At 46.9% G+C, this 21,651-nt stretch overlaps 1 protein-coding gene across 1 annotated transcript in view; it reads right to left on the bottom strand.

The window, feature by feature from the left end:
* Positions 1-922: 922 nt before the first annotated feature.
* The window catches only part of LOC122939453 (repetitive proline-rich cell wall protein-like), a 69,697-nt gene continuing 48,968 nt past the window's right edge, over positions 923-21,651 (bottom strand). The window contains exon 2 of the mRNA XM_044295525.1: positions 923-1,705. Within this exon, the coding sequence (XP_044151460.1) occupies positions 923-1,705 (783 nt within the window). The remainder of the gene's footprint in view (positions 1,706-21,651) is intronic.

Below are 21,651 nucleotides of genomic sequence, written 5' to 3'. Positions count from 1 at the left end.
AAAATAACTATAGCTAAATATGGAATGTTATAAATAGTATAATAAACAAGTGCTGTTCACATGTCACATTTGCATATTGTAAATCTGACACATATTGTACTAGAAGATCTGCAGTAGAAATTTGAAGCTAACACTTAGATGTCTGCCACGGATGTGCTGCAGGTTTGTAGCAGATTCACACGAAGATTAGACCGGTTATCAATCAGCGGGTCTAATCCTTAGCTTTTACTTTGTCAAGTAAAATGCTTTTTGCAGCAGGTTTTTACATTGGAGATTTCACATGCATGAGATGTGTACTGTGGTCAAATTTGATGTAGATATCACAGCACAATTCGCACCCAAATCCAAGTCAGATCTGATGCGTGAACCTTAGGCCTCTTTCACATCTTAGTGAATCAAGAACGTGTGCTGTACATGTTATCCATGGGCATTGGGAAGAATAGGTATCCATTCATTTCAAAGTGCTTATTCAAGCATCCTTGACACCCATGGTCAATGGAAAAACAGAGGAGACACGCATTGCTTTGGTCCATGCCCATTAAAGTCCGGTCTCTCGGCTGTTTTTGTAAACTCGGCCACCTAGGATCAGCAGGTGGCCCCATATCATCATGGAAACAGCGAGGCGGGGAAACCACTTTAATATGACTGGTTTTGACTTGATGCCTTATATAATGTATATTCTGTCAAACTGTAACTGATGGGCAGTTTTACCCATATCATTTTTTGTAGGAGACAAAAAACTATGACATGGATAGGGATTATGTTCATAATGCGTGAACACAGTGGGACTATACACATTCTGAGTAAACACAGTGGGACTATACACATTATAAGTAAAAACACAGTGGGACTATACACATTCTGAGTGAACACAGTGGGATTATACACATTCTGAGTAAACACAGTGGGACTATACGCATTCTTAATAAACAAACACAGTGGGACTATACACATTATAAGTGAACACAGTGGGACTATACACATTCTGAGTAAACACAGTGAGACTATACACATTATGAGTAAACACAGTGGGACTATACACATTCTGAGTGGACACAGTGGGACTATACACATTATGAGTGAACACAGTGGGATTATACACATTCTGAGTAAACACAGTGGGACTATACACATTCTGAGTGGACACAGTGGGAATATACACATTCTGAGTAAACACAGTGGGACTATACACATTCTGAGTAAACACAGTGGGACTATACACATTCTGAGTGGACACAGTGGGACTATACACATTCGGAGTGGACACAGTGGGACTATACACATTCTGAGTAAACACAGTGGGACTATACACATTCTGAGTAAACACAGTGGGACTATACACATTCTGAGTGGACACAGTGGGACTATACACATTCTGAGTGGACACAGTGGGACTATACACATTCTGAGTGGACACAGTGGGACTATACACATTCTGAGTGGACACAGTGGGACTATACACATTCTGAGTGGACACAGTGGGACTATACACATTCGGAGTGGACACAGTGGGACTATACACATTCTGAGTAAACACAGTGGGACTATACACATTCTGGGTAAACACAGTGGGACTATACACATTCTGAGTGGACACAGTGGGACTATACACATTCTGAGTGGACACAGTGGGACTATTAACATTCGGAGTAAACACAGTGGGACTATACACATTCTGAGTAAACACAGTGGGACTATACACATTCTAGTAAACACAGTGGGACTATACACATTCTGAGTAAACACAGTGGGACTATACACTTTATGAGTGGACTTGGTGGGATTACACACATTATGAGTGGATACAGTGGGATTATATACATTATGAGTGACTTGTGCATCTCATCATGTTGGCTACAATGAGTAATTGACCTTTTTGGTTATGATTATAATAGATTGGTAATATAGCCATGATATTACGTTTATAGAAAAACATCTCCCACCCCATCTATATGTCTATTTGAATATCAGATTTGTTTCGTATTCTTTCATTTCTGAGCACTGCTTATTCTTATTTTTTTATTTGGCCTTAAATACAACAGAAGATAACAATTAGACTTCCCTAACACAAATAACAAGTGCATTCTCAACTAAGCAGATTACATGAACTGAAAATGCCTTCAAGGATTGACAGGAAGCACAGCAGAGGCCTCTGCTTGACTTATTAATAACACAGAATACAAGAATGAGCCCAGCACTGAAATTTACTCTACTTCCCAGACAGTACTATTAATACATATTGCAGAGGAAAATGGGATATTAATATCTGAAGATGACATAAAGCTGTAGATTTGTAGCTTCATTGTAAAGGAGCCAGCTACTTCATGGTTCTCCTCACAGTCCGATAGCTTATGAGTCAAAGAGTAGGGGGCACGTGGTAGTAAGAGTTCTATACATCTGTACAGCTATGTATAGTCTTCACTTAGTAATGTACATTTTCCAATACTAAAAATGATTTCAGCTCAAAATAATGATATTTCATATACAGTGCTGACCTAATAAGAGCTATACTGTTGGAAACTTGGACGCGTTTGAAGCCTCAGGCTGGGAAAACAACTGACCTCATAATGTCATAAACTATAGGTCCAGAAATCTGAACCTGAGTTTTCTACACGTGAGTCATTTTAACAGTAGGTGTAGAGAAAAATGGTTGTTGAATTATGAAATTACGTCTCTGTATGTCCTGTTGAAGTATAAAATAGTACAGACATGTAGGATTTATGACACTAAAAATTAAGCATTTTTAAACAGTATTTATGGTTCACTGCCTGGATATTAATATACATATTAAAAGGGGTTGCCCATCATGTCAACATTTTTAGGAAAGTTCTCAGAGTAATTTAAAAAAATGAAAGAATCTATACTCACTCTTACTAATCTCTTGCAGCTCCTGTTCTAATGCCTATGGCTCCCCTATGGTCTCTCCTTCTTGGTCTGGTCTTAGCACGCAGGATTTCTAGATTAAAGTGACCCTTAGGTTCAAGAGAAAAAAAAATCAATAACTAGCGAATGAACAGAATACTTACAGTATGTGGTGTGCTCATTTTAATCTTTTCAGCTGCAGATCCATCGATTAATGGACCCCCTTCCCTTCTGTCATCTAATATGTCCGCACCGCCTCTCAGACTACATGATGCATCATGATGTGGTTTGGTAGCCTAAGACACTTCCTGCTGCCCTCGGATTGGCCAGCACTGCTCATATGACCAGTGGTGGTCAATCCAACAGCATGACTGGATAAGCAGGAAGTGTATTGGCCTACTAAATACACATCAGGTAGTATCAGGTGGTTTAAAGAGGACCTGTCACCTCACCTGACATGTCTGTTTTAGTAACTTCTTGCATCCTCCATATAATAATTCTGGAGCATCTACTCTGTGAGACAGTGACAGGTCTCACACAGCTTAGAGGAAAGGAAGGGGTGGATAGTGCGGTCCACACCCCTATTCTACCACAGGTGAGGCAAGCTGGAGATAATAAGGGCTGGCATAAAGCACCTCCCAGGGTGTCAGCAAGGGGGAAGTGTTGTCTTGGGACAGAGACTGTGAAAGAGGCCTGGAGGCTCTGTGAGTGTGGTCTCAGCCAGGCAAGGCTGAGGGGCCACGAGGCTGGGTGGTAGCCTGGAGTTGGGGGACGTAGCGACGCCTGGGAGGGTCGCAGGGCCATAGTCAGGCAGACTACTGAACCCAAATCCCCCACAAGAAACAGTTAACTGGAGACAGTGGGCATACTGTGCTCTGTACAGCAAGGAGGCTGTGGGACATTTGGCTGACAAAGCCGCATGAGTTCACAAGGTGTGAACTCTGACCTAAGTGAGTCAGGAAACTTTGTGTTTAGTTAGAGCCTGGACGGGCGAGTGCTTATTATTTTGTCATTTTGTTGTTTCTGGTGTTGCACAATAAATGCAATGTTTGGACATTATATACGTGCCTGGTGAAGTAACCTGTGAGAATGACCCCCGGAGAAGAGCTAAACCCCCACAACTCCTATGACTCCATGTTGTGCCATTCCTCTGTTATTTGTACTAAAAGTTGTAAAAAGGTACCTGGAATCATCGTGGATGGAAGGTATGTGTCACCGAGGTTCCTTGCCTCGGTGAAGTAAGAGCCGGTATTTTATGTGTCAGCAGCAGCTATTGCTAATTGCCCCCTTGAGATTTAGCATGGCTGTCATAGCTGATCTGGGACGGCTCTTACTGGGAGTAGTCAAAGTGCTGGATGGGTGGCTACTCCCCATGTTCCAGGCTGGGTTTTGGCATGCATAAAAAACAGACAGCACTGCAGGTGGGTGGATTTACCTCCCTCTGATAGTGGAGCTCAGGAGTCTGTGTGCCGTGAACTGAGGGCTGTGCAGGGATTTGAGGTTTGAGCCAGCATGGAGGACTCAGGCCCCTTTAAAGAGGAACAGGCCGCCTATGGACTTCATGAGGCTGAACTGCTAACAGGGCGTGAATTAACACCCAGGAGAAAAAGGTGACTTTTATTGCTTATGGGCTTTCCTTGTGTGTGAACAAACACCAAGCCACCTGTGTTTTGTGATACAACTTATCTGCATTTTGTTATACACTAGTGTTGATCGCGAATATTCGAATTGCGAATTTTATTTTTTTTGAAAAATCATTCGAATTGTGAATTTTAATCGCGAATATCGGCATTTCGAGAATTCGCGTATATTTAGAATATCGCAAAATATATTCGTAATCGTGAATATTAGTTTTTTTCTAAATAACAGTTTATGCAAATTTTTATGCGAAAATAAAAAATAATGCCTGGAGATCACGAATTTGCGAATATTTGGCGAATATTCACCCAAATATTCACGAAATATCGTGAATTCGAATATTGCCCCTGCCGCTCATCACTATTATACACCAATGTGTGAATAAACACCGCTGTTTGATTCAAGAACTGTGTACTTTGCCTCTATACTACATCTGCTAGTCCTAACTACCAGAGCGATTCCCCACAAAGTATATAAATAGAGTTGAGCGAACACCTGAATGTTCGGGTTCGAGAACTTCGTCCCGAACCCCATTGAAGTCAATGGGGACCCGAACATTTCGGTACTAAAAAGGCTGTAAAACAGCCCAGGAAAGGGCTAGAGGGCTGCAAAAGGCAGCAACATGTAGGTAAATCCCCTGCAAACAAATGTGGATAGGGAAATGAATTAAAATTAAAATTAAATAAATAAAAATTAACCAAAATCAATTGGAGAGAGGTCCCATAGCAGAGAATCTGGCTTCACGTCACCCACCACTGGAACAGTCCATTCTCAGATATTTAGGGCCCGGCACCCAGGCAGAGGAGAGAGGTCCCGTAACAGAGAATCTGTCTTCATGTCAGCAGAGAATCAGTCTGCATGTCATAGCAGAGAATCAGGCTTCACGTCAGCCACCACTGCAACAGTCCATTGTCATAAATTTAGGCCCAGCACCCAGGCAGAGGAGAGAGGTCCCGTAACAGACAATCTGGCTTCATGTCAGCAGAGAATCAGTCTTGATGTCATAGCAGAGAATCAGGCTTCACGTAACCCACCACTGCAACAGTCCATTGTCATAAATTTAGGCCCAGCACCCAGGCAGAGGAGAGAGGTCCCGTAACAGACAATCTGGCTTCATGTCAGCAGAGAATCAGTCTTCATATCATAGCAGAGAATCAGGCTTCACGTCACCCACCACTGTAAGAGTCCATTTTCATAAATTTAGGCCCAGCACCCAGGCAGAGGAGAGAGGTCCCGTAACAGACAATCTGGCTTCATGTCAGCAGAGAATCAGTCTTCATGTCATAGCAGAGAATCAGGCTTCACGTCAGCCACCAGTGCAACAGTCCATTGGCATATATTTAGGCCCAGCACCCAGGCAGAGGAGAGAGGTCCCGTAACAGACAATCTGGCTTCATGTCAGCAGAGAATCAGTCTTCATGTCATAGCAGAGAATCAGGCTTCACGTCAGCCACCAGTGCAACCGTCCATTGGCATATATTTAGGCCCAGCACCCAGGCAGAGGAGAGAGGTCCCGTAACAGACAATCTGGCTTCATGTCAGCAGAGAATCAGTCTTCATATCATAGCAGAGAATCAGGCTTCACGTCACCCACCACTGTAAGAGTCCATTTTCATAAATTTAGGCCGAGCACCCAGGCAGAGGAGAGAGGTCCCGTAACAGACAATCTGGCTTCATGTCAGCAGAGAATCAGTCTTCATATCATAGCAGAGAATCAGGCTTCACGTCACCAACCACTGTAAGAGTCCATTTTCATAAATTTAGGCCCAGCACCCAGGCAGAGGAGAGAGGTCCCGTAACAGACAATCTGGCTTCTTGTCAGCAGAGAATCAGTCTTCATGTCACAGCAGAGAATCAGGCTTCACGTCAGCCACCACTGCAACAGTCCATTGTCATAAATTTAGGCCCAGCACCCAGGCAGAGGAGAGAGGTCCCGTAACAGACAATCTGGCTTCATGTCAGCAGAGAATCAGTCTTCATATCATAGCAGAGAATCAGGCTTCACGTCACCCACCACTGTAAGAGTCCATTTTCATAAATTTAGGTCCAGCACCCAGGGAGAGGAGAGAGGTCCCGTAACAGACAATCTGGCTTCATGTCAGCAGAGAATCAGTCTTCATGTCATAGCAGAGAATCAGGCTTCACGTCAGCCACCAGTGCAACAGACCATTGGCATATATTTAGGCCCAGCACCCAGGCAGAGGAGAGAGGTCCCGTAACAGACAATTTGGCTTCATGTCAGCAGAGAATCAGTCTTCATGTCATAGCAAAGAATCAGGCTTCACGTCACCCACCACTGTAAGAGTCCATTTTCATAAATTTAGGCCCAGCACCCAGGCAGAGGAGAGAGGTCCCGTAACAGACAATCTGGGTTCATGTCAGCAGAGAATCAGTCTTCATGTCATAGCAGAGAATCAGGCTTCACGTGAGCCACCAGTGCAACAGTCCATTGGCATATATTTACGCCCAGCACCCAGGCAGAGGAGAGAGGTCCCGTAACAGACAATCTGGCTTCATGTCAGCAGAGAATCAGTCTTCATGTCATAGCAGATAATCAGGCTTCACGTGAGCCACCAGTGCAACAGTCCATTGGCATATATTTAGGCCCAGCACCCAGGCAGAGGAGAGAGGTCCCGTAACAGACAATCTGGCTTCATGTCAGCAGAGAATCAGTCTTCATGTCATAGCAGAGAATCAGGCTTCACGTCAGCCACCAGTGCAACAGTCCATTGGCATATATTTAGGCCCAGCACCCAGGCAGAGGAGAGAGGTCCCGCACCAGACAATCTGGCTTCATGTCAGCAGAGAATCAGTCTTCATGTCATAGCAGAGAATCAGGCTTCACGTCAGCCACCAGTGCAACAGTCCATTGGCATATATTTAGGCTCAGCACCCAGGCAGAGGAGAGAGGTCCCGTAACAGACAATCTGGCTTCATGTCAGCAGAGAATTAGTCTGCATGTCATAGCAGAGAATCAGGCTTCACGTCAGCCACCAATGCAACAGTCCATTGTCAGATATTTAGGCCCAGCACCCAGGCAGAGGAGAGAGGTCCCGTAACAGACAATCTGGCTTCATGTCAGCAGAGAATCAGTCTTCATATCATAGCAGAGAATCAGGCTTCACGTCACCCACCATTGTAAGAGTCCATTTTCATAAATTTAGGCCGAGCACCCATGCAGAGGAGAGACGTCCTGTAACAGACAATCTGGCTTCATGTCAGCAGAGAATCAGTCTTCATATCATAGCAGAGAATCAGGCTTCACGTCACCCACCACTGTAAGAGTCCATTTTCATAAATTTAGGCCCAGCACCCAGGCAGAGGAGAGAGGTCCCGTAACAGACAATCTGGCTTCATGTCAGCAGAGAATCAGTCTTCATATCATAGCAGAGAATCAGGATTCACGTCACCCACCACTGTAAGAGTCCATTTTCATAAATTTAGGCCCAGCACCCAGGCAGAGGAGAGAGGTCCCGTAACAGACAATCTGGCTTCATGTCAGCAGAGAATCAGTCTTCATGTCATAGCAGAGAATCAGGCTTCACGTCAGCCACCACTGCAACAGTCCATTGTCATAAATTTAGGCCCAGCACCCAGGCAGAGGAGAGAGGTCCCGTAACAGACAATCTGGCTTCATTGTCAGCAGAGAATCAGTCTTCATATCATAGCAGAGAATCAGGCTTCACGTCACCCACCACTGTAAGAGTCCATTTTCATAAATTTAGGCCCAGCACCCAGGCAGAGGAGAGAGGTCCCGTAACAGACAATCTGGCTTCATGTCAGCAGAGAATCAGTCTTCATGTCATAGCAGAGAATCAGGCTTCACGTCAGCCACCAGTGCAACAGTCCATTGGCATATATTTAGGCCCAGCACCCAGGCAGAGGAGAGAGGTCCCGTAACAGACAATTTGGCTTCATGTCAGCAGAGAATTAGTCTTCATGTCATAGCAGAGAATCAGGCTTCACGTCAGCCACCAGTGCAACAGTCCATTGGCATATATTTAGGCCCAGCACCCAGGCAGAGGAGAGAGGTCCCGTAACAGACAATCTGGCTTAATGTCAGCAGAGAACCAGTCTTCATGTCATAGCAGAGAATCAGGCTTCACGTCAGCCACCAGTGCAACAGTCCATTGGCATATATTTAGGCCCAGCACCCAGGCAGAGGAGAGAGGTCCCATAACAGACAATCTGGCTTCATGTCAGCAGAGAATTAGTCTGCATGTCATAGCAGAGAATCAGGCTTCACGTCAGCCACCAATGCAACAGTCCATTGTCAGATATTTAGGCCAAGCACCCAGGCAGAGGAGAGAGGTCCCGTAACAGACAATCTGGCTTCATGTCAGCAGAGAATCAGTCTTCATATCATAGCAGAGAATCAGGCTTCACGTCAGCCACCAGTGCAACAGTCCATTGGCATTTATTTAGGCCCAGCACCCAGGCAGAGGAGAGAGGTCCCGTAACAGACAATCTGGCTTCATGTCAGCAGAGAATCAGTCTTCATATCATAGCAGAGAATCAGGCTTCACGTCACCCACCACTGTAAGAGTCCATTTTTATAAATTTAGGCCGAGCACCCAGGCAGAGGAGAGAGGTCCCGTAACAGACAATCTGGCTTCATGTCAGCAGAGAATCAGTCTTCATATCATAGCAGAGAATCAGGCTTCACGTCACCCACCACTGTAAGAGTCCATTTTCATAAATTTAGGCCCAGCACCCAGGCAGAGGAGAGAGGTCCCGTAACAGACAATCTGGCTTCATGTCAGCAGAGAATCAGTCTTCATATCATAGCAGAGAATCAGGCTTCACGTCACCCACCACTGTAAGAGTCCATTTTCATAAATTTAGGCCCAGCACCCAGGCAGAGGAGAGAGGTCCCGTAACAGACAATCTGGCTTCATGTCAGCAGAGAATCAGTCTTCATGTCATAGCAGAGAATCAGGCTTCACGTCAGCCACCACTGCAACAGTCCATTGTCATAAATTTAGGCCCAGCACCCAGGCAGAGGAGAGAGGTCCCGTAACAGACAATCTGGCTTCATGTCAGCAGAGAATCAGTCTTCATATTCATAGCAGAGAATCAGGCTTCACGTCACCCACCACTGTAAGAGTCCATTTTCATAAATTTAGGCCCAGCACCCAGGCAGAGGAGAGAGGTCCCGTAACAGACAATCTGGCTTCATGTCAGCAGAGAATCAGTCTTCATGTCATAGCAGAGAATCAGGCTTCACGTCAGCCACCAGTGCAACAGTCCATTGGCATATATTTAGGCCCAGCACCCAGGCAGAGGAGAGAGGTCCCGTAACAGACAATCTGGCTTCATGTCAGCAGAGAATTAGTCTGCATGTCATAGCAGAGAATCAGGCTTCACGTCAGCCACCAATGCAACAGTCCATTGTCAGATATTTAGGCCCAGCACCCAGGCAGAGGAGAGAGGTCCCGTAACAGAGGATCTGGCTTCATGTCAGCAGAGAATCAGTCTGCATGTCATAGCAGAAAATCAGGCTTCACGTCAGCCACCACTGCAACAGTCCATTGTCAGATATTTGGGCCCAGCACCCAGGCAGAGGAGAGAGGTCCCGTAACAGACAATCTGGCTTCATGTCAGCAGAGAATCAGTCTTCATGTCATAGCAGAGAATCAGGCTTCACGTCACCTACCACTGCAACAGTCCATTTTCATAAATTTAGGCCCAGCACCCAGGCAGAGGAGAGAGGTCCCGTAACAGACAATCTGGCTTCATGTCAGCAGAGAATTAGTCTGCATGTCATAGCAGAGAATCAGGTTTCACGTCAGCCACCAATGCAACAGTCCATTGTCAGATATTTAGGCCCAGCACCCAGGCAGAGGAGAGAGGTCCCGTAACAGACAATCTGGCTTCATGTCAGCAGAGAATCAGTCTTAATATCATAGCAGAGAATCAGGCTTCACGTCACCCACCACTGTAAGAGTCCATTTTCATAATTTAGGCCCAGCACCCAGGCAGAGGAGAGAGGTCCCGTAACAGACAATCTGGCTTCATGTCAGCAGAGAATCAGTCTTCATGTCATAGCAGAGAATCAGGCTTCACGTCAGCCACCAGTGCAACAGTCCATTGGCATATATTTAGGCCCAGCACCCAGGCAGAGGAGAGAGGTCCCGTAACAGACAATCTGGCTTCATGTCAGCAGAGAATCAGTCTTCATGTCATAGCAGAGAATCAGGCTTCACGTCAGCCACCACTGCAACAGTCCATTGTCAGATATTTAGGCCCAGCACACAGGCAGAGGAGAGAGGTCCCGTAACAGAGGATCTGGCTTCATGTCAGCAGAGAATCAGTCTGCATGTAATAGCAGAATATCAGGCTTCACGTCAGCCACCACTGCAACAGTCCATTGTCAGATATTTAGGCCCAGCACCCAGGCAGAGGAGAGAGGTCCCGTAACAGAGGATCTGGCTTCATGTCAGCAGAGAATCAGTCTGCATGTCATAGCAGAGAATCAGGCTTCACGTCAGCCACCACTGCAACAGTCCATTGTCAGATATTTAGGCCCAGCACCCAGGCAGAGGAGAGAGGTCCCGTAACAGACAATCTGGCTTCATGTCAGCAGAGAATCAGTCTTCATATCATAGCAGAGAATCAGGCTTCACGTCACCCACCACTGTAAGAGTCCATTTTCATAAATTTAGGCCCAGCACCCAGGCAGAGGAGAGAGGTCCCGTAACAGACAATCTGGCTTCATGTCAGCAGAGAATCAGTCTTCATGTCATAGCAGAGAATCAGGCTTCACGTCAGCCACCAGTGCAACAGTCCATTGGCATATATTTAGGCCCAGCACCCAGCCAGAGGAGAGAGGTCCCGTAACAGACAATCTGGCTTCATGTCAGCAGAAAATCAGTCTTCATGTCATAGCAGAGAATCAGGCTTCACGTCAGCCACCACTGCAACAGTCCATTGTCAGATATTTAGGCCCAGCACACAGGCAGAGGAGAGAGGTCCCGTAACAGAGGATCTGGCTTCATGTCAGCAGAGAATCAGTCTGCATGTAATAGCAGAATATCTGGCTTCACGTCAGCCACCACTGCAACAGTCCATTGTCAGATATTTAGGCCCAGCACCCAGGCAGAGGAGAGAGGTCCCGTATCAGAGGATCTGGCTTCATGTCAGCAGAGAATCAGTCTGCATGTCATAGCAGAAAATCAGGCTTCACGTCAGCCACCACTGCAACAGTCCATTGTCAGATATTTAGGCCCAGCACCCAGGCAGAGGAGAGAGGTCCCGTAACAGACAATCTGGCTTCATGTCAGCAGAGAATCAGTCTTCATATCATAGCAGAGAATCAGGCTTCTCGTCAGCCACCACTGCAACAGTCCATTGTCATAAATTTAGGCCCAGCATCCAGGCAGAGGAGAGAGGTCCCGTAACAGACAATCTGGCTTCATGTCAGCAGAGAATCAGTCTTCATGTCATAGCAGAGAATCAGGCTTCACGTCACCCACCACTGCAACAGTCCATTTTCATAAATTTAGGCCCAGCACCCAGGCAGAGGAGAGAGGTCCCGTAACAGACAATCTGGCTTCATGTCAGCAGAGAATCAGTCTGCATGTCATAGCAGAGAATCAGGCTTCACGTCAGCCACCACTGCAACAGTCCATTGGCATATATTTAGGCCCAGCACACAGGCAGAGGAGAGAGGTCCCGTAACAGAGGATCTGGCTTCATGTCAGCAGAGAATCAGTCTGCATGTAATAGCAGAAAATCAGGCTTCACGTCAGCCACCACTGCAACAGTCCATTGTCAGATATTTAGGCCCAGCACCCAGGCAGAGGAGAGAGGTCCCGTAACAGAGAATCTGTCTTCATGTCAGCAGAGAATCAGTCTGCATGTCATAGCAGAGAATCAGGCTTCACGTCACCCAACATTGGAACAGTCCATTGGCATATATTTAGGCCCCGGCACCCAGTCAGAGGAGAGGTTCATTCAACTTTGGGTAGCCTCGCAATATAATGGTAAAATGAAAATAAAAATAGGATTGAATGAGGAAGTGCCCTGGAGTACAATAATATATGGTTAAGGGGAGGTAGTTAATGTCTAATCTGGACAAGGGACGGACAGGTCCTGTGGGATCCATGCCTGGTTCATTTTTATGAACGTCAGCTTGTCCACATAGGCTGTAGACAGGCGGCTGCGTTTGTCTATAATGACACCCCCTGCCGTGCTGAATACACGTTCAGACAAAACGCTGGCCGCCGGGCAGGCCAGCACCTCCAAGGCATAAAAGGCTAGCTCTGGCCACGTGGACAATTTAGAGACCCAGAAGTTGAATGGGGCCGAACCATCAGTCAGTACGTGGAGGGGTGTGCACACGTACTGTTCCACCATGTTAGTGAAATGTTGCCTCCTGCTAACACGTTGCGTATCAGGTGGTGGTGCAGTTAGCTGTGGCGTGTTGACAAAAGTTTTCCACATCTCTGCCATGCTAACCCTGCCCTCAGAGGAGCTGGCCGTGACACAGCTGCCTTGGCGACCTCTTGCTCCTCCTCTGCCTTGGCCTTGGGCTTCCACTTGTTCCCCTGTGACATTTGGGAATGCTCTCAGTAGCGCGTCTACCAACGTGCGCTTGTACTCGCGCATCTTCCTATCACGCTCCAGTGCAGGAAGTAAGGTGGGCACATTGTCTTTGTAGCGTGGATCCAGCAGGGTGGCAACCCAGTAGTCCGCACACGTTAAAATGTGGGCAACTCTGCTGTCGTTGCGCAGGCACTGCAGCATGTAGTCGCTCATGTGTGCCAGGCTGCCCAGGGGTAAGGACAAGCTGTCCTCTGTGGGAGGCGTATCGTCATCGTCCTGCCTTTCCCCCCAGCCACGCACCAGTGATGGGCCCGAGCTGCGTTGGGTGCCACCCCGCTGTGACCATGCTTCATCCTCATCCTCCTCCACCTCCTCCTCATCCTCGTCCTCCTCGTCCTCCAGTAGTGGGCCCTGGCTGGCCACATTTGTACCTGGCCTCTGCTGTTGCAAAAAACCTCCCTCTGAGTCACTTCGAAGAGACTGGCCTGAAAGTGCTAAAAATGACCCCTCTTCCTCCTCCTCCTCCTCCTGGGCCACCTCCTCTTCCATCATCGCCCTAAGTGTTTTCTCAAGGAGACATAGAAGTGGTATTGTAACGCTGATAACGGCGTCATCGCCACTGGCCATGTTGGTGGAGTACTCGAAACAGCGCAACAGGGCACACAGGTCTCGCATGGAGGCCCAGTCATTGGTGGTGAAGTGGTGCTGTTCCGCAGTGTGACTGATCCAGTGCGTGCTGCAGCTGAAACTCCACTATGGCCTGCTGCTGCTCGCACAGTCTGTCCAGCATGTGCAAGGTGGAGTTCCACCTGGTGGGCACGTCGCATATGAGGCGGTGAGCGGGAAGGCCGAAGTTACGCTGTAGCGCAGATAGGCGAGCAGCGGCAGGATGTGAACGCCGGAAGCGCGAACAGACGGCCCGCACTTTATGCAGCAGCTCTGACATGTCGGGGTAGTTGTGAATGAACTTCTGCACCACCAAATTCAGCACATGCGCCAGGCAAGGGATGTGCATCAAACTGGCTAGTCCCAGAGCTGCAACGAGATTTCGCCCATTATCGCACACCACCAGGCCGGGCTTGAGGCTCACCGGCAGCAACCACTCGTCGGTCTGTTGTTCTATACCCCGCCACAACTCCTGTGCGGTGTGGGGCCTGTCCCCCAAACATATGAGTTTCAGAATGGCCTGCTGACGTTTACCCCGGGCTGTGCTGAAGTTGGTGGTGAAGGTGTGTGGCTGACTGGATGAGCAGGTGGAAGAAGAGGAGGAGGAAGCCGAGAAGGAGGAGGTGGCAACAGGAGGCAAAGAATGTTGCCCTGCGATCCTTGGCGGCGGAAGGACGTGCGCCAAACAGCTCTCCGCCTGGGTCCCAGCTGCCACTACATTTACCCAGTGTGCAGTTAGGGAGATATAGCGTCCCTGGCCGTGCTTACTGGTCCACGTATCTGTGGTTAGGTGGACCTTGCTACAGATGGCGTTGCGCAGTGCACACTTGATTTTATCGGATACTTGGTTGTGCAGGGAAGGCACGGCTCTCTTGGAGAAGTAGTGGCGGCTGGGAACAACATACTGTGGGACAGCAAGCGACATGAGCTGTTTGAAGCTGTCTGTGTCCACCAGCCTAAATGACAGCATTTCATAGGCCAGTAGTTTAGAAATGCTGGCATTCAGGGCCAGGGATCGAGGGTGGCTAGGTGGGAATTTACGCTTTCTCTCAAATGTTTGGGAGATGGAGAGCTGAACGCTGCCGTGTGACATGGTTAAGACGCTTGGTGACGGAGGTGGTGGTGGTGTTGGTGGTACATCCCCTGTTTGCTGGGCGGCAGGTGCCAACGTTCCTCCAGAGGCGGAGGAAGAGGCCAAGGCGGCAGCAGCAGAAGAGGCCGAGGCGGCAGCAGCAGAAGAGGCCGAGGCGGCAGCAGCAGAAGAGGTAGCAGGGGGAGCCTGAGTGACTTCCTTGTTTTTAAGGTGTTTACTCCACTGCAGTTCATGCTTTGCATGCAGGTGCCTGGTCATGCAGGTTGTGCTAAGGTTCAGAACGTTAATGCCTCGCTTCAGGCTCTGATGGCACAGCGTGCAAACCACTCGGGTCTTGTCGTCAGCACATTGTTTGAAGAAGTGCCATGCCAGGGAACTCCTTGAAGCTGCCTTTGGGGTGCTCGGTCCCAGATGGCGGCGGTCAGTAGCAGACGGAGTCTCTTGGCGGCGGGTGTTCTGCTTTTGCCCACTGCTCCCTCTTTTGCTACGCTGTCTGTTCGGTCTCACCACTGCCTCTTCCTCCGAACTGTGAAAGTCAGTGGCACGACCTTCATTCCATGTGGGGTCTAGGACCTCATCGTCCCCTGCATCGTCTTCCACCCAGTCTTGATCCCTGACCTCCTGTTCAGTCTGCACACTGCAGAAAGACGCAGCAGTTGGCACCTGTGTTTCGTCATCATCAGAGACATGCTGAGGTGGTATTCTCATGTCCTCATCATCAGGAAACATAAGTGGTTGTGCGTCAGTGCAGTCTATGTCTTCCACCGCTGGGGAAGGGCTAGGTGGATGCCCTTGGGAAACCCTGCCAGCAGAGTCTTCAAACAGCATAAGAGACTGCTGCATAACTTGAGGCTCAGACAGTTTCCCTGATATGCATGGGGGTGATGTGACAGACTGATGGGGTTGGTTTTCAGGCGCCATCTGTGCGCTTTCTGCAGAAGACTGGGTGGGAGATAATGTGAACGTGCTGGATCCACTGTCGGCCACCCAATTGACTAATGCCTGTACCTGCTCAGGCCTTACCATCCTTAGAACGGCATTGGGCCCCACCATATATCGCTGTAAATTCTGGCGGCTACTGGGACCTGAGGTAGTTGGTACACTAGGACGTGTGGATGTGGCAGAACGGCCACGTCCTCTCCCAGCACCAGAGGGTCCACTAACACCACCACGACCATGTCCACGTCCGCGTCCCTTACTAGATGTTTTCCTCATTGTTATCGTTCACCACAACAACAAAAATATTATTTGGCCCAATGTATTGTATTCAAATTCAGCTGAATATAAATTTGAGGCCTAGTATTTAGGCGCTGGGTGACCGGTATAGATTTACTGACAGAATTAGACTTTGAAATGCACAGTAGCGTGTGTGTGAAGTTATTCTGAATGACCCTATGTGCACCTTGAATATTATATACCCTTTTAGGGATAGATTTCAAATAGCTCTGATACAGCAGAAACCACTAAATTATGAAATTGCTAAATTGGGAATTGTATTTCAACCCAGAACAAAAAATGTGCTTTGACGGACACTAAATAACTTGCCCAGCCAGAACAGTACAGCGGTAACGACAGATTTAGCGGGATATAAATTTGAGGCCTAGTATTTAGGCGCTGGGTGACCAGTATGGATTTACTGACAGAATTAAACTTGGAAATGCACAGTAGCGTGTGTGTGAAGTTATTCTGAATGACCCTATGTGCACCTTGAATATTATATACCCTTTTAGGGATAGATTTCAAATAGCTCTGATACAGCAGAAACAACTAAATTATGAAATTGCTAAATTGGGAATTGTATTTCAACCCAGAACAAAAAATGTGCTTTGACGGACACTAAATAACTTGCCCAGTCAGAACAGTACAGCGCTAACGACAGATTTAGCGGGATATAAATTTGAGGCCTAGTATTTAGGCGCTGGGTGACCGGTATGGATTTACTGACAGAATTAGGCTGGGATATGGCCAAAAAATAACCACACTATTGCTGGTTAAATGCACTTGGTGTGACAGCTTGACCAACCACACTACTGAGGGTTAAATGCACTTGGTGACAGGCGCAGCTTGCCCCTGATGTAGTATATGGCCAAAAAATGAACAGACTATTGCTGGTTAAATGCACTTGGTGTGACAGCTTGACCAACCACACTACTGAGGGTTAAATGCACTTGGTGACGGGCGCAGCTTGCCCCTGATGTAGTATATGGCCAAAAAATAAACAGACTATTGCTGGTTAAATGCACTTGGTGTGACAGCTTCACCCTGATGTAGGCTTTAGCCAAAAAACAACCACACCATTGAGGGTTAAATGCACTTGGTGACAGGCGCAGCTTGCCCCTGATGTAGTATATGGCCAAAAAATGAACAGACTATTGCTGGTTAAATGCACTTGGTGTGACAGCTTGACCAACCACACTACTGAGGGTTAAATGCACTTGGTGACGGGCGCAGCTTGCCCCTGATGTAGTATATGGCCAAAAAATAAACAGACTATTGCTGGTTAAATGTACTTGGTGTGACAGCTTCACCCTGATGTAGGCTTTAGCCAAAAAACAACCACACCATTGAGGGTTAAATGCACTTGGTCGCAGCTTGTGCTGGCACACCACAAGACACAAAATGGCCGCCGATCACCCCAGAAAAAAGTGACTGACAAACGGTCTGGGCAGCCTAAAAACAGTGAGCAATTGAATTTCAGCAGCTCAATGATGCACAGCTGCAGATCGATCGATTAATCAAGTCCTTTGGAGGAGTTAATCTGCCTAATCTCGCCCTACTGTCGCAGCCGCAACCTCTCCCTACGCTAATCAGAGCAGAGTGACGGGCGGCGCTATGTGACTCCAGCTTAAATAGAGGCTGGGTCACATGGTGCTCTGGCCAATCACAGCCATGCCAATAGTAGGCATGGCTGTGACGGCCTCTTGGGGCAAGTAGTATGACGCTTGTTGATTGGCTGCTTTGCAGCCTTTCAAAAAGCGCCAAGAAAGCGTCACAAAAGCGCCAAGAAAGCGACGAACACCGAACCCGAACCCGGACTTTTACGAAAATATAGTTCGAGTTCGCTCATCCCTGTATATAAATTATTTCCAGCAGTCTGCAGTAAGGGTACAGATGAGTGTTACCAGTTGGGTGTGTGTACCTGCACAGTATGACATTATCCCATCAGAGCTGCTGGGGTCAGACTGCGCAGGGACACACCCACAACTGTTAACACCCATCTGTACCATTACTGCAGTCTTCTAGAAATTCATTTATAACTTTTAGTAGAAATAATAAAGGAATGGCACAAATAGTTACTGAAACAGACATGTCAGGAGAGGCGACAGGTCCTCTTTAACCACCTCCCGACCGCCTAATGCGCCAATGCGTCCGGGAGGTGGTTGATTTGTTCCTCCTGGACGCATCGGCGCGTCATCTCGCGATACCCGAGATTTCCTGTGAACGCGCGCACGCAGGCGCGCGCGCTCACAGGAACAGAAGGTAAGCGAGTGGATCTCCAGCCTGCCAGCGGCGATCGCTCGCTGGCAGGCTGGAGATGTGATTTTTTTTAACCCCTAACAGGTATATTAGACGCTGTTTTGATAACAGCGTCTAATATACCTACTACCTGGTCCTCTGGTGGTCCCTTTTGTTAGGATCGACCACCAGAGGACACAGGTAGGTCAGTAAAGTCGCACCAAACACCACACTACACTACACCCCCCCCTGTCACTTATTAACCCCTTATAAACCCCTGATCACCCCATATAAACTCCCTGATCACCCCCCCTATCATTGATCACCCCCCTGTCATTGATCACCCCCCTGTCAGGCTCCGTTCAGACGTCCGTATGATTTTTACGGATCCACAGATACATGGATCGGATCCGCAAAACACATACGGACGTCTGAATGGAGCCTTACCAGGGGGTGATCAATGACAGGGGGGTGATCACCCATATACACTCCCTGATCACCCCCTGTCATTGATCACCCCCTGTAAGGCTCCATTCAGACGTCCGCATGTGTTTTGCGGATCCGATCCATGTATCCATGGATCCGTAAAAATCATACGGACGTCTGAATGGAGCCTTACCAGGGGGTTGATCAATGACAGGGGGGTGATCAGGAAGTCTATATGGGTGATCACCCCCCTGTCATTGATCACCCCCCTGTCATTGATCACCCCCCTGGTAAGGCTCCATTCAGACGTCTGTATGATTTTTACGGATACATGGATACATGGATCGGATCCGCAAAACACATGTGGACGTCTGAATGGAGCCTTACAGGGGGGTGATCAATGATGGAGGTGATCAGGGAGTCTATATGGGTGATCACCCCCCTGTCATTGATCACCCCCCTGTAAGGCTCCATTCAGACGTCCGCATGTGTTTTGCGGATCCGATCCATGGATACATGGATCCGATCCATGTATCCATGGATCCGTAAAAATCATACGGACGTCTGAATGGAGCCTTACCAGGGGGGTGATCAATGACAGGGGGGTGATCAGGGAGTCTATATGGGTGATCACCCCCCTGTCATTGATCACCCCCCTGTCATTGATCAACCCCCCTGTAAGGCTCCATTCAGACATTTTTTTGGCCCAAGTTAGCGGAAATATATATTTTTTTTGTTTGTTTTTTCTTACAATGTCTCATATTCCACTAACTTGTGTCAAAAAATAAAATCTCACATGAACTCACCATACCCCTCACGGAATCTAAATGCGTAAACATTTTTAGACATTTATATTCCAGACTTCTTCTCACACTTTCGGGCCCCTAAAAAGCCAGGGCAGTAAAAATACACATGTGACCCCATTTCGGAAAGAAGACACCCCAAGGTATTCCGTGAGGGGCATATTGAGTACATGAAAGATTGAAATTTTTGTCCTAAGTTAGCGGAAAGTGAGACTTTGTGAGAAAAAAACAAAAAAAAAAAAATCAATTTCCGCTAACTTATGCAAAAAAAAAAAAATTCTATGAACTCGCCAGGCCCCTCATTGAATACCTCGGGGTGTCTTCTTTCCAAAGTGGGGTCACATGTGGGGTATTTATACTGCCCTGGCTTTTTAGGGGCCCGAAAGTGTGAGAAGAAGTCTGGGATCCAAATGTCTAAAAATGCCCTCCTAAAAGGAATTTGGGCACCTTTGCGCATCTAGGCTGCAAAAAAGTGTCACACATCTGGTATCGCCGTACTCAGGAGAAGTTGGGGAATGTGTTTTGGGGTGTCATTTTACATATACCCATGCTGGGTGAGAGAAATATCTTGGTCAAATGCCAACTTTGTATGAAAAAATGGGAAAAGTTGTCTTTTGCCAAGATATTTCTCTCACCCAGCATGGGTATATGTAAAATGACACCCCAAAACACATTCCCCAACTTCTCCTGAGTACGGCGATACTTCTCACACATATGGGCCCCTAAATTGCCAGGGCAGTATAACTACCCCACAAGTGACCCCATTTTGGAAAGAAGACACCCCAAGGTATTCTGTGAGAGGCATGGCGAGTTCCTAGAATTTTTTATTTTTTGTCGCAAGTTTGAGACTTTGTAAGAAAAAAATAAAATAAAATAAAAATCATCATTTTCCGCTAACTTGTGACAAGAAATAAAAAGTTCTATGAACTCACTATGCCCATCAGTGAATACCTTAGGGTGTCTACTTTCCGAAATGGGGTCATTTGTGGGGTTTTTCTACTGTCTGGGCATTGTAGAACCTCAGGAATCATGACAGGTGCTCAGAAAGTCAGAGCTGCTTCAAAAAGCGGAAATTCACATTTTTGTACCATAGTTTGTAAACGCTATAACTTTTACCCAAACCATTTTTTTTGTTTGCCCAAACATTTTTTTTTATCAAAGACATGTAGAACAATAAATTTGGCGAAAAATATATATATGGATGTCGTGTTTTTTTTGCAAAATTTTACAGCTGAAAGTGAAAAATTTCATTTTTTTGCAAAAAAATCGTTACATTTTGATTAATAACAAAAAAAGTAAAAATGTCAGCAGCAATAAAATACCACCAAATGAAAGCTCTATTAGTGAGAAGAAAAGGTGGTAAAATTCATTTGGGTGGTAAGTTGCATGACCGAGCGATAAACGGTGAAAGGAGTGTAGTGCCGAAGTGTAAAAAGTGCTCTGGTCATGAAGGGGGTTTCAGCTAGCGGGGCTGAAGTGGTTAAGAAAAGATATGGCAATCTTGGATGATCGAGGAGGAATCAGCGGAACTGCAGCTATTAAGATTAAAATGAGGTCAACAGGTTAGTGTTCTGCTCATTCCCTAGCTAATGCAATATTTTTTCTATTAACCGAGGGGTTGCATTAGGATTCTTAGGAAAGGAAAGGAACTCCATAGGGTTTTTGGAAGGCAGATTTTGATGGACTGGTTTTTTGACACCATGTCCCATTTGAAGCCCCCCTGATGCTCCCCTAGAGTAGAAACTCCAAAAAAGTGACCCCATTTTAAAAACTACACCCCTCAAGGTATTCAAAACTGATTTTACAAAGTTTGTTAACCCTTTAGGTGTTCCACAAGAATTAATTGAAAATTGATCTGAAATTTCAGATTTTTTTTTTTTTGGGCAGGTTTTCCATTTTAATTATTTTTTCTGCTAACAAAGCCAGGATTAACAGCCAAACTATACTCAATATTTATTGCCCTGATTATGTAGTTTACAGAAACACCCCATATGTAGTCATAAACTGCTATACGGGCACACGGCAGGGCGCAGAAGGAAAGGAACGCCATATGGTTTTTCAAGGGCAGATTTCACTGGGATAATTTTAACTTGCCATGTCACATTTGAAGACCCCCTGATGCACCCCTAGAGTAGAAACTACAAAAAAGTGACCCCATTT

Source organism: Bufo gargarizans, chromosome 5, assembly GCF_014858855.1.
Source record: "Bufo gargarizans isolate SCDJY-AF-19 chromosome 5, ASM1485885v1, whole genome shotgun sequence".
In the NCBI taxonomy this organism is placed as follows: Eukaryota; Metazoa; Chordata; class Amphibia; order Anura; family Bufonidae; genus Bufo; species Bufo gargarizans.
The sequence above is the reverse complement of the archived record's forward strand: the minus strand, read 5'-3'. Positions and strand labels throughout refer to the sequence as shown.